This window comes from Eufriesea mexicana, unplaced genomic scaffold (genome assembly GCF_001483705.2).
Source record: "Eufriesea mexicana isolate 0111107269 unplaced genomic scaffold, ASM148370v2 scaffold474474898, whole genome shotgun sequence".
In the NCBI taxonomy this organism is placed as follows: Eukaryota; Metazoa; Arthropoda; class Insecta; order Hymenoptera; family Apidae; genus Eufriesea; species Eufriesea mexicana.
The window spans coordinates 290307-305506 of NW_016907983.1; the positions used below are offsets into that span (position 1 = coordinate 290307).

At 27.9% G+C, this 15200-nt stretch overlaps 4 protein-coding genes across 4 annotated transcripts; 2 read left to right on the forward strand and 2 right to left on the reverse strand.

Moving 5' to 3' along the window:
• Positions 1 to 1436: 1436 nt before the first annotated feature.
• On the reverse strand, positions 1437 to 2158 carry LOC108551305 (thioredoxin domain-containing protein 12). The gene is made up of 2 exons (XM_017905426.1): positions 1887 to 2158; positions 1437 to 1752 (listed from the first exon to the last, which is right to left on the reverse strand). The coding sequence occupies exons 1-2, from the start codon at positions 2156 to 2158 to the stop codon at positions 1437 to 1439; spliced, it is 588 nt and encodes a 195-aa protein (XP_017760915.1).
• Positions 2159 to 2737: 579 nt separating this feature from the next.
• PIG-O (phosphatidylinositol glycan anchor biosynthesis class O) lies at positions 2738 to 6351 on the forward strand. The gene is made up of 4 exons (XM_017905524.1): positions 2738 to 5336; positions 5417 to 5587; positions 5647 to 5867; positions 5994 to 6351. The coding sequence occupies exons 1-4, from the start codon at positions 2756 to 2758 to the stop codon at positions 6186 to 6188; spliced, it is 3168 nt and encodes a 1055-aa protein (XP_017761013.1). The 5' UTR covers positions 2738 to 2755; the 3' UTR covers positions 6189 to 6351.
• Positions 6352 to 6959: 608 nt separating this feature from the next.
• LOC108551390 (uncharacterized) lies at positions 6960 to 9350 on the reverse strand. Its single transcript, XM_017905535.1, has 4 exons — positions 9239 to 9350; positions 7377 to 9085; positions 7126 to 7160; positions 6960 to 7050 (listed from the first exon to the last, which is right to left on the reverse strand). The coding sequence occupies exons 1-4, from the start codon at positions 9348 to 9350 to the stop codon at positions 6960 to 6962; spliced, it is 1947 nt and encodes a 648-aa protein (XP_017761024.1).
• Positions 9351 to 10006: 656 nt separating this feature from the next.
• On the forward strand, positions 10007 to 11779 carry LOC108551681 (uncharacterized). Its single transcript, XM_017905931.1, has 5 exons — positions 10007 to 10031; positions 10185 to 10515; positions 10584 to 11073; positions 11162 to 11476; positions 11741 to 11779. Exons 1-5 carry the CDS (start codon positions 10007 to 10009, stop codon positions 11777 to 11779), a joined length of 1200 nt encoding a protein of 399 aa, XP_017761420.1.
• The last annotated feature ends 3421 nt before the right edge of the window (positions 11780 to 15200 follow it).

The window sequence follows — 15200 nt, forward strand, 5'->3', positions numbered from 1 at the left end:
ACATCATTACGTAATCACAACCAAGAGTAGAGATACCACCAACTAAAAATAATTTCCCGATTTAAATGCGAAAAGAGAAAAATCTATTCTTCTGGCCCTCGAAAGTAGAAGACTCCGTTAACAGATTCTACAAACTGAGTTTAGTGATTGTATCGCGAAAAGGATGCTTGATTTAAGTAATTGTAAATCCTTTTAGGGCCAATTGTTCTTTTACTAATTCATCCGTAGTAAATTCCTATGGAAATTTTCTTCCAAATAAATGGTTATCGCGCGCAAGTGTGTACTTGAAGACATGTCCTTAGCGACTCTGCTAACGACTCGAATTGGTCGTTAAAAAGCGATAGATACTGTTTGTTTGAAGGTAATCGCGTAACTCCAAATGTAAGCAAGTCGATTCAAAGCGAGAGTAAACCAAGCCACGTGCTCGTATATGGGCACACTATACTTGAAGAGGGCGAAACGGGCGTGGTTAGCGATCTTGATGAGACAGTGTCGACCAATACGGCGGCGTTACGCGATATGGCAACTGTTGCAAACGCAAGCGCTGTTAGGGTTGCTGTTCCGAGCTGGTGATAGGTTGATGTGCAGGGGTGTTTAATGTATGGGCGCAGACTCGAACATCGGGAACAATGTTGAAAAGGTTACGCCTGCTGTAAGCACGCGTTTAGATTGGTTACACATTAACCCATTCACGAGAAAGTCTCGAGGCACCTAGACCAGTTGCTCATTTTGTTTCCTTGATCCTATAAGTGTCTCGGTTAATTTTGGTTATATATATTATTTTCTTACAAAATAAAAAATATTGCTAGTTACCTTTCTGAAAAATTCGTATTTTTGTTACCTATAGGATCGTTAATTCCATTTATCGAATTTAAAATTCGATCGATTCGTAAACAAAACAATATTTAGAATTAAAAGTATATTTATATTAAACAATCGAGTACTGTTATTCTAAAATATGTTGAAATGACGAATGTTCTAATTCCACCTATATCGTATTTTAAATAACAAAAGTGAATTATTTTTTTTTCCATGGTGAATATATTCGTTATTGAACAAAAAATAAACTCAAAATACAAAACTAACGAAGAATTCTATGATTTATTTAGTGAAATTTTCAAAATTGAAATAAACAATTTTTTGTATGTGCTAAGTTATTATTAGTTATTTGCTCCTTTTAAAATATAGTTCGCTAATAATACCGTATGCTTCAAGCGCATCTTTTTCTATCTTTCATTTCATATTCATTTCATGTACTTTGTCAATTTTTATCGACGAAAAGAAAATCGTTCTTACATTTTTCCCATTCAAATTCTAATATCCAGACAAAATGGAATAAAATTCATTTCATTTTAAAAAAATTTAGTACTTTCTATTATAAGTTAATGTTGTTTGTAAAACTAACAAGGTAGTCATTTATGTTTTGATCGGTATCACTATGATATGGTCGGAGTAAGAATATCATCTTTTATATTGTTGCTTTCCAGTTTTAACGATTGTTCAAACATTACTGGCAATGGCTGTTTAGAATAATTTTTCAAAACAAATAACATAGTGTTTATAACTTGCGAGGGATTTTTGTAAAAATATTTGTATTCCGTATCAGCATCTGCATGCTTGTTGTAGGCTTCTTCGATGAAATTGCCATCAGACGTAAAAAATAATATTCTAGGGACATATTTTCCATCTGGTTGAAACATTTTTTTATTTAAAATTGCATCATTTTCCATGTCCGCTTTTATCATTATAAACCTGTTACCCATTAATGAAAATTAATTTGATTACGTGAGAAATAGTCGACGCCGTTATAATATCCTTTAATTTTATTTGGTTATTTTTGGTAATAATTATCTAACCTATATAGATTAATACGTATCAATACATACCGATCACTAAGATCCATCAACCGTACAGACTTTGAAAAATTCTGTTTTAATTTTTGACAAGAAGGACACTGTAGTTTATATATCAGCAAAAATATCGGTTTGTTGCTAACCTTAGCCTCTTGAAAGCCATATTTAAGAGACCTCCATTTGAACAATTGTTCGAAACTAGCTTCAAAATTTGAATCTCTAGTATTAACAAGCTTGTTTCCGACTATATGATTTGCTAAATTAATTAAATTTAAAGCACTGAAATATTTGATGCATTGATTCATAACTTCAATATTTTTCATAATTTTGTCATAGAATGTAAACATAATAATCAATTCTAAATACTTTCATTCATAAGATTTCGATATATCAATTTACATTGTAAAAAAGATGGCACTGGAAATTTATGTCCCATTAATAAATACTATTTTATCGTTTGATACAAATATAGTGGCCGCTTCAAAAAATTTTCTAAAAACTGATATGACGATTTTATTATAAGTTGATATAACACTGTTTTATTAGCATTACATAAAAGTAGATTTGCGAAATAATGTGTTTGCAAATTGTGCCGACATGGCGACACTGTACTAGATACTTAAAATTTAGCGCCATATGAATAAGCACAAAGTTACATTTTTATACTTATTTTACTCATATATTGTATATGTTCCTCGGAGAAATGGATTATCAATTTGTCTCATGCTTTTAACAGTCCTTATCTGATATTTATTTTAAACAAGTACTCACATTATTTTTACAAGAATGTAACGATAGTGAAGAATAAGTTCACATCAAGAAATAGGTTAACATTATGTTAGAGTTCCTTTGATATCGTATTCTTTTTGAATAACGCATGAAAATATCGAATTGTGGAAAAAATGAGCAAATTATGGAATTATTTAATATTTCAAGGATGGATGTCATATTTGATGGCAGCTGGTTTATTGATTTTTACAAGCGGTTTTTTACTGAATCGTATTGCGAGACCAGAACGTGCCGAATGCAAATACTGTACAGATTCTGACTGTACCATTGAACAACTTCTCCAGAATCCCGAAATTGCTGCAATCACGTGTGTTAAAAGGAAGTCACGCGTTGTGTTACTAGTTGTAGATGCTTTAAGATATGATTTTGCATATTGGTACAATGATAGTGGTTCTACTTCATCATACTATCGCAATAAATTACCAATAATTCACGAATTATTGCAAAGTCAACCTATGAATTCACGTTTATACAAATTCATAGCAGATCCTCCAACAACCACTATGCAACGATTAAAGGGTCTTACTACAGGATCGTTACCTACTTTCATAGACATTGGATCTAACTTTGCTTCTGAAAACATTAATGAAGATAATCTTGTTGATCAAAATGCTGACAAAGGTATTGTTTTCATGGGTGATGATACTTGGATTAATTTATTTCCTGGTAAATTTAAACGTCAATTTCCATCACCATCTTTCAATGTTTGGGATATAGACAGTGTTGATAAGGATGTTAGATACCGTATATTTTTTGAAATGAAGAAGAAAGATTGGTCTCTTCTTATAGCACATATTCTTGGCATCGATCATTGTGGACATAAACATGGTGCTAATCATCCTGAAATGACTAGAAAATTAAATGATACAAATACTCTTATAAGAGAAATTATTGGATCCTTAGAAGAAGATACAGTACTTTTTGTTGTTGGTGATCATGGAATGACAGAAAGTGGTGATCATGGTGGTGATAGCAACAATGAAATTGAAGCTGCTATGTTTGTTTATTCTATGGTTCCTCTTGTAAAATATAATTCATCTAGCAATACTGTGAATCAGATTGATCTTGTTCCCACATTGGCATCAATTCTTGGAACACCCATACCATTTTCAAACTTAGGATCTGTCATAATTGATTCAGTTCCAAGTTCAACAAAAAATGGAAAATTAGAGAATGATTTATGGTATCTTTTACTTTCAATGTGGAGAAATATTGCACAGACAAAAAGATATATGAATGTGTACTCTAGAGATAGTTATTCGTTTTCTAATGAGCAACTTCAAAATTTAGAAAATATGTATAATCATCTGTTTCAACAAATTAGAAGCATAACTACTATTGATGAATTTGAATCTTTTATTATAAATAGTAAAAATTACTTTAAACTGCTCAAAGATACATGTTCTGAAGTTTGGGTTCAATTTGATTCTAATCTAATGTCAAAAGGGCTATTTTTAATGTTTAGTGCTTTGTTTTTCTTTTATCTATTTATCACAGGCATTCCAGAAAATCGCATGTCTAAGATATTTCAATCATCATTTTCACAGTACTCTATTTTAACAAATTTAATTACTGCACTAATAGTGTCATTTTTATTCTTTTTTGGCATCGTAGAAGAATTTAAAAATACTACATTATTTGCTACTGGTACAGTATCTATAGTATTATTAGTATTATTAATTGCTAAAAACTGGGATGTAATTTCTTTAACTTGGTATGATTATCGAAAAATAAAAAAATTGATGTATGTTACAAAAGTGGTACTTTTTTTAACAATATGTAGTCTCTTTTCTAACAGTTATATTATTGAAGAAAATAATGTACTATCTTTTTTAATTGTTACACTTCTTTGGCTTCTTATGTTTAATTTAAAGAAAGAAAATACTAATGAAAATTCAGAAAGAAAAACAAAGCCATTTTTAAAATCACAGACAAAGTCAAGTTTAAAGACAGTTATAATAGTCACTGGTTTAGTAGCATGCATTTCTATACGATTATCTTATTACTTCTGGCGATGCAGAGAGGAACAACAGACACGTGTATACTCTACATTTATAATTGGTAAAACAGGATCTATAACATCAGATAATTTAGAACGTATTTTACTTGCTATCACCTTGATTATACTTGCATTATATATTACAATTATTAGATTATGGTTACAAAATTGTGGAAATCTTTCTGGTTTCTCTCCCAGTGTTTTGGTAGGACAATATTGTCCTGTTGTGATTGGTGTTTGTATGGGCTGTTATTGGGTCCTTCAAAGATTACCAAAATTTGTGAAAGCAAAGTATGCATTGTCGTGGCAAGTAAACACATTGCCCAATATAGTGTACGCATTAAGTCTGTTTGCAATTTTTATTCTGTACTATCGTCCCCTCAGTATATTTCTACTACCAAAGAAAAAAGAATCGATTAACATATATCATAACGAAAATATAGTACCTCGATTATTTGAGAAAATAAAGGAATCAATTTATCGCAAAAAAATAGATGTAGATCAAACACCAGTTGTTTATGGTTTGGGTACTGCCTATAGCGCGGCATTTGTCTCATTAAGTGTATTTCTTATGTTATTGTATTCTTTATTATTAGGAGATATATTATCACCTAGTACTTTTTTAATGTTTATATGTTGTGCCTCTGTTTTGGGCTTATCAGCAATAGAAAGATACAAAAATGCTAATAGTATATGTAAGTACTTTGAAATATAGATAATCTATAAATAATTTAAATTACATATTGTATTTTTAATATTATAATTTTAAACACAGCTGAACTTGTCAAAGTGCCTACTCCTATACTGTTATGTTGGTTCTTAATAGCAGAATATTTCTTTTATGGCACTGGTCATCAACCAACTTTCCCCACCATTCATTGGGATGCTGCTTTTGTGGGGACTGGTGGACACTTTTATGGAAATTTATTACCTGCAATCTTGATAGGTATACATAATTTTACTTACATTAATTTAAAAATACTTTCTACAAATAATTATTTGCAGGAATAAACACATTTGGATCATATATTATATTAGGTGCAACATTACCACTATTAGTAATTGTGCCATTTACCTTTTATCTTGTATTTCCAAAATTGGTCAAAGTAAAATTTTTGGAGGATGATATGAAAAGGGGAGAACTGCTTCTGTTTGAACAAGATTCTGTATTTCATACTGCAATCTTCTCAATTGCAGGAAAATACATACTGCTTCATGGAATTAGAGTAAGAAATACTTTTAATATTTTAAATATATTAATGTATTAAGAAATATAAGTTGAATGAATACTATAAATGTTTGAAATTCAAAAACTACTTTGATAAATTTTCATAACTTCATATGTGTTATAGACATTTGGCAGCATGCTTGCTACAACTATTCACTGTCGGCACTTAATGGTTTGGAAGATCTTTGCACCAAAATTGATATTCGAAGGTTTGGGATTATTGGTAACGTTAAGCAGTGTACTGGCATCTTTTTATATGGTGTTCAGAATTGATCAGCAAATGGAACATCTTATATCCAGAGTAACAAAAGGCAGATGATAAAACTTTTCATGATACGAAATATAATCAATATAGTAAAGTATCAAAGTTTGAAATGTAATATTAAACCAGGAATGTCTGCAATGACTTTATTCTTAACTTTGAAAACGAAAGTTTCTATCAAAGAGAAGTAAATTAGACGTCCAACATTAACACTTACCGATACTGCCATTTTCATAATTTTATATGACTTTATATAAAAAATAGTGAAAGTGTAATTAATATGAAAATTGAACTGAAATATTTAGCACATGAGAATGAGATGTTTTTCCTTCATTTCTTCAAAAATTATATACCGTGTTATTAATTCTGGTGCTTCCTAACACACTAACGCTACCCTGCGTGCAATGCATTGCTGATTACAGAGAAACAAAGCAACGCACTTGATGCAGGATTGCGTCCATGTGCGCTGATGATTGCTTGACCAATGTACGTATTCATTTTAATGTTTTATGTTCATCATTGTTAATTGCATTTATATTAATTGATACCATAATGTACATTTCCGTTTCATTTGTCATAAACATAATAGAAAATTTAATAAAAAGATATACATCTTTAAGATAACTCTTCCTGAACATTTTAAAATGATAAAATTTTTCGATTTTATACTCTTTTAGTACATAATTTTATGTGCACTAAGTATTTTGTAAAACATACTTTATTGAAGATATTATTAAACGTACACATTCTATATAGTATACGATAAAAGCGATCAATTTAAAGGTTCGTAATTAAAAGGGATAGGAATATTTCTGCTCTATTAGTAATCTAATGGTGATTGTGATGTCTGTGTCCTTGGTAGCCATTTTGCAGATATTCCATCCAGTTATTCCATCTATTAATATCTTCATAATTGTTGGTTTCCTGTGACAGATAAACATGTTCAAAATATTCATAGTACTCAAATTACACATACTTATTATTTTAAAAGTATGGTATCTGCATATTAGGTAATACAGGCATTTGTATCTGAAAACAAATGAAGTTTTCATGTTTTATAAGATTTTTTGTCACCATCATTTGTTTTACAATGATACAAACATTCCCCATATTTTTTAATACTACAAATTATCATTAACTATTATAATTAAGTTTCATTGTGTCTAATATATAATACAAACATATAGATTCAAAACATTTAACAAATGTTTAATTTGCAATTTTTATTTCAATGTAAATACTTACAAATAACTTGATTCCTCCACCTTGATGTCCAAGTGTAGATCCTCCACCTGCCTGTATGGATTCTATAGAACCAGGTGGCAAACTTTGATATCCTTGATGCATTTGCATATTAACTGAACGTGTTTGCTGCTTTTGATTGGAGTTACTTTCCTCATTCATCAAAGATGTAATATCATTATCGACTTCTCGTTTTATACTTTGTTCATCTTTAGGGTAAGAAACCCAAAATGACGCTGGACTTTTTGACAGTGTTCGAGTCATTACTGGTCCAAATTTATCAAAACTTGTTTTGTATGAAAGAGGCATTCCATAATCCAATGTATCTAATTTATGTTTAATAGCTTCTAGTAAACTCATGTTATTGAACATACCATCAACACTGGGAAGAATGCCATTAGCCATAGGATAGTTGGCATTAAATGTTTCTTCTGAAGTACCTGTAGACACCATTTTGGCTTTCATTATATTTTCAATTGCTAGAGTAATATTCTTTTGTAAATCAGTTAGCATATCAAACACTTGACTTAAAATAGCTATTTTTTGCTGGAAAGGAAGTAATCCATTAGCTGATTTTGACCATGCACTAGGACCAAAAGGTTTGAAAGGCTTTTTTGTTGACAATGATGCTGCAGAGTTTTCATAAGAAATTAAATCATTCATTGTTGTCACCATGTTACTTTTTAAATCACCTAATTCAGATAAAATGCTAGTAACAATTGAGTCTTTAGCAGCATTTATCGATGATAAATCTTCAACAGATCTTACAATTTTTACTTTGTCTTCATCAGATGCAATAGCTCTCACTAAATCATTTTTAACATTTACGCTATTGTCAGTGGTTATCATGGTTTTATTCAATTTTAAAGTTTCAAATAACTTATCTAGGAATTGTGTTACTTTTTTATTATATTCCATTGGACTAGGAATTAATGATGATGGTAACCAAAAGTCTGGTGCTACAATAGTACTTTTCATTAGTGGCACTTCCGTCGAAGTTGGTGATGGAGTAGTACTAGCTATATTTTTGAACAAAGTATCCAAGAAAGCAGATTTTTTTGCTATAAACATAGTTGGATCCATCACTGGTCCAAATGGTCCAAATAGTCCTGGTAAATATTGTTTTGGTGTGACCATACCTCCCAATCTTTTCTGTAGATTTACATCTTCCTCAGGTTCTTCAGAAATTGGAGCAAGAGTGGGATATGAAGGTGGTGGTCCTAAATCTTTTATTTCAGGTTCACCATTATCCATAATTGACCGAAGTTTTGCTACAGAATATTCATCTATACTTCTTCTTTTACGGGAATACTTATTTTTCATACTATAATTAGGTAAAGTATTTAAACTTGAGAATTGAGACATAGGTCCAAATTTAGGACTTAAAGGATCAAAAGGTTTGGAACCAAAGGGTCCAAAAATTCCACGTTTGTATGGAGCAATACCATCATTCACAATACTTTTGCTCAATAACTGTGCTGCATCAGGCATATTATATGAAGGTGATCCACTTGTAGTATATGGTATAAATGGTTTAAAGTCCATAGGATAAGCAGGTCCTAAACCACTAAACAAATTACTGAGTAAATCTGTCTTTTTTGAAATCATCATTTTAGGATCAACAAATTTTGGAAAAAACGATGATTTTTGCATGTAAGGCACTGTTATGGTATCTATTCCTGATGCTGGTGGTCCAAAAGCTCTTGCATAAACTAGAAGGACATTTTTCACGTAAGAACGACATAAAATAATTCATATGCATATACTGTATATTTACATCTAATATTAAAATATCAATTTGATTAAAAAATTTTAACTTAAAATAATATCAAAATTATTTTTAAAAATTAAATAATTTATATTACCAGGTTTTGGTGTAATGTTTATCCATGGTGTTCCTGCAGGAACTTCAATAGCTGCACTAGTTGTTAAAACTATTAAATAAGAAAAAGGTACCAAATATTTTGGTAGAATCATTTTGCAGTAATTTACTGAACTATGTTCTGTTACTGCTTTTATAGCAGTGATCAGATAATAATACTTGCAAAGCTTTTAAGATTATTAGCATAGAACTAATACTCTTATTAAAATAATCCATGATGTACAGAAGGTACATATGTGTTTTATAATTAACGAATATAATTTATTAATGCTACTTAAAAGAAATATAATTTCCTTCTTTCTCATGCTATATAATATTCCAACTACTGCATTTTTAATATATTTATTAATATTTAATATTAATTTAAATATATTTAAATTAATTGTTTAATATACTAAATAATTTAAAACAAAAATTTATATGAAAAATAGTTAAATAAATAGTGTAAAAATTAATTTTAATTTCCAGTTATATTTATTTATTTTATTCATACTTCTATAACTTTATTCATTTGTTTTTGTTTACCTATAAATAAAAAATATTTCATTTATTAAATGTAAAAGCGGGACATTTCTTTACTTCAAATTATAATCCGATTTCAATCGACTTGCAAACGAACTTGCGAGAAATGCGTTACTCATTTATTAACAATAATATCTTGAAGCAGCTGTTTTCATTATTTGGTAATTACCAATTGATTGTATTAATATCGCGGAAAGCTGTCACTTTATAGAAAGACGTTTACATCGAAATGGAAATGAAAAGCTATTCTGATAGTAAGTAACAATATTATTTAATATTTATTATTTAAAATAGTAATAAATACTATTCTACGTTTAATTTTATAACAAAAATGCTATAAAATAAATCGAAAAGTCGTTGAAATTTTTTAATCAGCTAATTAAAAAAAAATTAATTTATTTTAACAGTTATCAAAAGTAGGAATGCCATATCAAATATTGTTTCTACATGTAAAGATTTCTCATGGACTGCTTTACAACAAACTTTGAAAGACACAAATATTATTAACGCAATAAATCAGTTGTTAAGTATATATCATCCTGATGACGGTATAATTGCATATGAACGTGTATTAAAAGCTTTACTTATTTTATCTAAAAATTTGGATAATAGTATACAGCAACAAATAATTTCTGTAGTACCATTACCAAAAGGTGTATCAAATGACAAAATAAGGAATCTAATATATAAAATTACTGAACTGATTAAAGCATCTAATATTAAGTCTTCATATCAAAAGTATGATTTTCATTAAAGTAATTTTTCATATTTTTATAATATATAATGATAAATTTATTTCTTTTAAGAATTATCACAGTTCCTGAAAAATCTAACAAGGAAATATTAAATGACAACTCAAAGATCCATCTAAACCAAAATATTTTGCTTAACACATCTCATAATTTTGAATTAAATGAAAAGTTTGTATCTTCAGTACCTAAAGTATTTAAAGGTTTTCCTCCTAATGAAATTTCAACCATTCATAATCATGTGAACTACATGTATGATACATTGAATTATAATATTTCATGTATAAAACCTCATGTTAATATTAAACAAAACTTTACATCAAAAGTTTTAACTAATGAACAAGAATCGTTAAAACTACAATCAAAACTAAAATGGTTCAACACTCCTCATCTTCTGTATAAAACTAATTTTTATCAAAACTCTACATCAGATTACCAACAACAGTTTTTTAAATCAATGGATGATAAATACTTTCAATTGTCCATTGACAGATTCAATAATTGGAATCATTGTAACATAACTGATGTGCCTCATACATTAGATCAGGTTTGTAACAATTGTTTTTTAAAAGTATTTTTTATAATATTATTAATTTAACTATACTTAAATAAAAATAATAAAATTAATGTTACAGAATACTACATGTTTAAAAAAACTACATAAAAGTGCAATTACAAATAAACAGAATAAAAATGAGATCTTAAATTTAGAAGTAACATGTAGTGACAGATTTATACAAACAGAAACAAATTATGAGATTTTAGATAATGGTGATGTAAATAAAAATTCCAAAAAATATAGCAGTATAAATAAAAATAAAATTTTTAACATGGAGACACAATATTTTAAGCAAGAATTAAACGATGAACAAGCAATTCAACAAGATATATATAAAATGGATGTTGTACATTATGAGGAAGAAAGAAAAGATACAATAATCAATATACAGGTGAAAGAAATTTATATTTATAATAATTATTTAAATAACTTGTTATGATCCTATAAATATTACAGACTTTAAAAGAAGATCAATTCTTAATGGATGATTTTACTGCACATAAAAATCTTAAGAGAAGTTTGCAATGTTTCTTAAAACGTGCAGAACAGGAGACTTTGATCGGTAATAAAACTATTTTTATAGTCATCATTCACAAACATACTTCAATTTCATGTGTACATATATTACAAGCATTTCTTCTTTTTATATATTCAGAATTTCCAATATTGCCTTGGACAAAATCTCTGTATGTAGTTCCTCCTACATCCAAACGTTGCAAGATTGTAAATCAAAAAAACCTGGAAAACAATAATCAATTAGATGTTTTAAGTAAAAACATGAATAGTTCTAAGAATATTAGTACATCAGGAAATACAAAAAAATTTATTGAAAAGAAATCATCATTTCATATCTATCAGAACCCAGCTCAATTAAAAATGCTTCATAAAAGTTTGAATACTGTAGTTAGTAAAACTAAAACAATAGATTGTGAAAAAGAGGATTACATAGAAAATTTGTTATACAAGTACCATTAAAGTTGCTGTGTAAATTTAATATTTTTCCACAGTCCACAAACTTATTTAATAAAATTATTTATATGCAGATCTGCAACGAAACAAACAAAACAAAAAAATTTGAACACTTTACAACAAACTGCATCTATTACAGAGTTGGTTACATTTAAAAAACAATACTATGATACATTGTTAAATATTCAGAAAGCCAAGAGTTTGTTATAATTATTATAATTTTCTTAACATTCTTACAAGTATCTAGGATTATATGCATATATAAATTTATTATTTTGTAGTGGCAGTAGCAAATTCCTTGGCAATATCATCTGTAGAAAATTTCACCAAATATGATCCATATTATTCCAATCATTCTTATCAGCAGCAACAATTATTACAACATGGACCATTAATTATGAACCCACAATTCGCAGTACATACTATGACACAATCAGGATTATCAAATATACATGATACACCTTGGGTGAAATACAACAATTGGAGACATTCATCCATGAAACATTTAAAACATTCACAACAGGTGAGATATAATTAAGAGTATTACTCGTATACATACATATTGCTAAATATTTATTCAATTACTTTATTCATTTTATCTTCTTTTAGTTTCCATTTCAAGTTTCAAGGAACAAAGAGTAAGTTTTCTAATCATGTCTTCTATAGTAATGTATTTCATCATTAATTCCTTCTCATATACTTTTTTTGTACCAGATATTATATTTTACTTTTTATTTCTTGTTTTTTATTTTTTCATTATTCTGTTAAAAGGAATTCTGTACTACATTATGTAAAAACAATGGATATTCAGTGTTTTACGGAAGATAAAAATAAACAAATGAAACAGAGTGTACAACGTAGAAAATTAGAAGATATAGTAGGAAAGTTGAAAGAAATAGAAAACAATAACACAAATAATTAAAAATTGCTACTGACCTCTGTTATTTTTAGTTTGTAAAAATATTATTGCATACTTGTTCAGATGAATAATCATAAAAAAAAGTCAAATCATTATAATATATATGCAAACAGATTTTATGAAATTATATCTACTAAAGAAGAGTAAAAATAATACAAATGTTATAATAAAATTTGGTAAAGACTATTGAATTAGGAGAATACATATCAAATAAAGTTTCTCATTCTTTCATTTATCTCACACCAGTCTCAACAATTCATAAACATTGATACGTTTACATGGTACATAATAACGCGCGCGCGCGCGCGCACGTGCGTGTAATTATTATATACATGCATAAATGTATGCATATATATTTTCTATTATATTTTTTGGCACTGGCAAAAAATAATTAAGTATTAGATTAATCGCAAATATTTTTAATTTCGTTTGTATTTCGGACGATTACGTGACAGTTTTCTTTGTTTAATCGCTTATATGCAAAATTATATCTTGTTGATGTCAATCGAACCTTAATACTTGCAACATAATAATTAAATAAATCTATTCGTATTCTTCTTGATTAACATAGAATAAAGTTGTTTCTAGTTTACTAACATTATGTGGTATATTTTATATTAACGTATAACATACGCACTTATGATTTTTGCATAGTCTATACTATACAATGGTCATTCATCTCATTATTTCTAAGTGTATAAAATAATTTTTAAAAGAATAAATGATAATAATAACTTAGGTGTTATGGATCATTAATTGTTATTGTCCAGAACAATCGCTATGAAATATGACAAATTACCAACAGGTTAATATGTAATGTAACTCTTGGTAATTTACCCAACCACATGTATCAACTCACAATAATCTTTCCCTGTCTCAGAAAACATCCAATATGCAAACCTTTACAATGAGTCTATAATAGAAATATTATTATATACTCATATTTATCATTAATTAGTATTGACAGCATCATTTAAAAAAAATACAGAGATAGATATTCATACAAATGATGCTGTCAATACTTGGTATAATATCTAATTATGAATCAAAACACATCCAAAGGATCTACAGTAATCGATTTTCTTGGTAGTAAAGACTTTTACATTTTATTTTTGATATTATCCAATGAACCAATGTTAGGCCAAAGAACTCTTGTGTCATGTAGTACATATATCTCTTTTGGATTGTCATTATTTAATATTATAATTGTTAGAAACAATATGAATTTTTTTCATAAATAAATAAAACATGTTAAATTAAAACCATACTTCACTTTTATTAAAATAATATAGTTTAAAAAGGAAAGAAATGTACTATAGCAATGTATTTTAAAGATAATACAGAAAAAAACTTTAATGAATCAAGATATTGTATATTTCAACTTAAATAGTAAATAGAATTAAATTATACATGCAAAAAGCAAAATAATAAGTATTTAGCTGTATTAATTTTTTTGTGCGTACAATGTGTGCTTCTATTTTTCAACATAATCCTTATTTACAAACTAATTTAATTCAACATTTTTTATTCAATTTAACATTAGTATTTGATTAGATAATCGTTATGCTACTTTTTAATGCAAATACCTCTTCGTATTTCAAACTGCTTTCCTAGTGAAATAAAAGATATTCATAAATGTTTTTTAAATGAACATCATAGTACAAAAAATAAATATTTACAGCAACAAGATTATAATTAAGAATAAGTTTATAGAAAAAATTTTATATAATTTATATTAATTTTAATAACTTGTTTTAATTAATTGAAAGAAAATACTTTTCAATCAGTATTATTTATAAAATGTAAAGGAAAAGTATGTTTGTCAAAAAAGTAACAACCTTATTACAATTGTGAAATAGATTTACATTTCATTTGAACAGTAATATTCTTTACTTTCTAGAATGAATTCCAATGACTAATATTCAAACCTAATTTCAATCTTTATTATTTGTGCTATGATTTGAAGCGCTTTCAGTTAAAGTTTGTACAGAAATATATTAAAAAGTGTTGTAGATTCACATACTAAATATAAGTTTAACAATTTATTTATTATGAGGTATTGCAGATTGTAGCGAGGTAAAGCCTCTGATACTAAATTATCGAAAAGTAACAAAGTTATTCGACATACATGACACTCAAAGAGCGTTATATTTCTTCTGGCAGTGTCTGTACATTTTTTTTAATCATTTTGGTTAAACTTTTAAGCTAAATATCTTGCACCACATAA

What these genes read in the sequence shown, in the direction of transcription:
- LOC108551305 (XM_017905426.1), bottom strand. Translation starts at nt 2,158, where the DNA reads ATGAATCAATGCATCAAATATTTCAGTGCTTTAAATTTAATTAATTTA. An exon ending in TTGATGGATCTTAGTGATCG is followed by an intron (nt 1,753 to 1,886) that starts GTATGTATTGAT and finishes AATGGGTAACAG; the next exon opens with GTTTATAATGATAAAAGCGG.
- PIG-O (XM_017905524.1), top strand. Translation starts at nt 2,756, where the DNA reads ATGAGCAAATTATGGAATTATTTAATATTTCAAGGATGGATGTCATAT. An exon ending in CAAAAATGCTAATAGTATAT is followed by an intron (nt 5,337 to 5,416) that starts GTAAGTACTTTG and finishes TTTTAAACACAG; the next exon opens with CTGAACTTGTCAAAGTGCCT. An exon ending in ATTACCTGCAATCTTGATAG is followed by an intron (nt 5,588 to 5,646) that starts GTATACATAATT and finishes AATTATTTGCAG; the next exon opens with GAATAAACACATTTGGATCA.
- LOC108551390 (XM_017905535.1), bottom strand. Translation starts at nt 9,350, where the DNA reads ATGATTCTACCAAAATATTTGGTACCTTTTTCTTATTTAATAGTTTTA. An exon ending in AAACATTACACCAAAACCTG is followed by an intron (nt 9,086 to 9,238) that starts GTAATATAAATT and finishes ATGTCCTTCTAG; the next exon opens with TTTATGCAAGAGCTTTTGGA. An exon ending in GTGGAGGAATCAAGTTATTT is followed by an intron (nt 7,161 to 7,376) that starts GTAAGTATTTAC and finishes ATTTGTTTTCAG; the next exon opens with ATACAAATGCCTGTATTACC.
- LOC108551681 (XM_017905931.1), top strand. Translation starts at nt 10,007, where the DNA reads ATGGAAATGAAAAGCTATTCTGATA. An exon ending in ATTAAGTCTTCATATCAAAA is followed by an intron (nt 10,516 to 10,583) that starts GTATGATTTTCA and finishes ATTTCTTTTAAG; the next exon opens with AATTATCACAGTTCCTGAAA. An exon ending in ATACAATAATCAATATACAG is followed by an intron (nt 11,477 to 11,740) that starts GTGAAAGAAATT and finishes TTATATATTCAG; the next exon opens with AATTTCCAATATTGCCTTGG.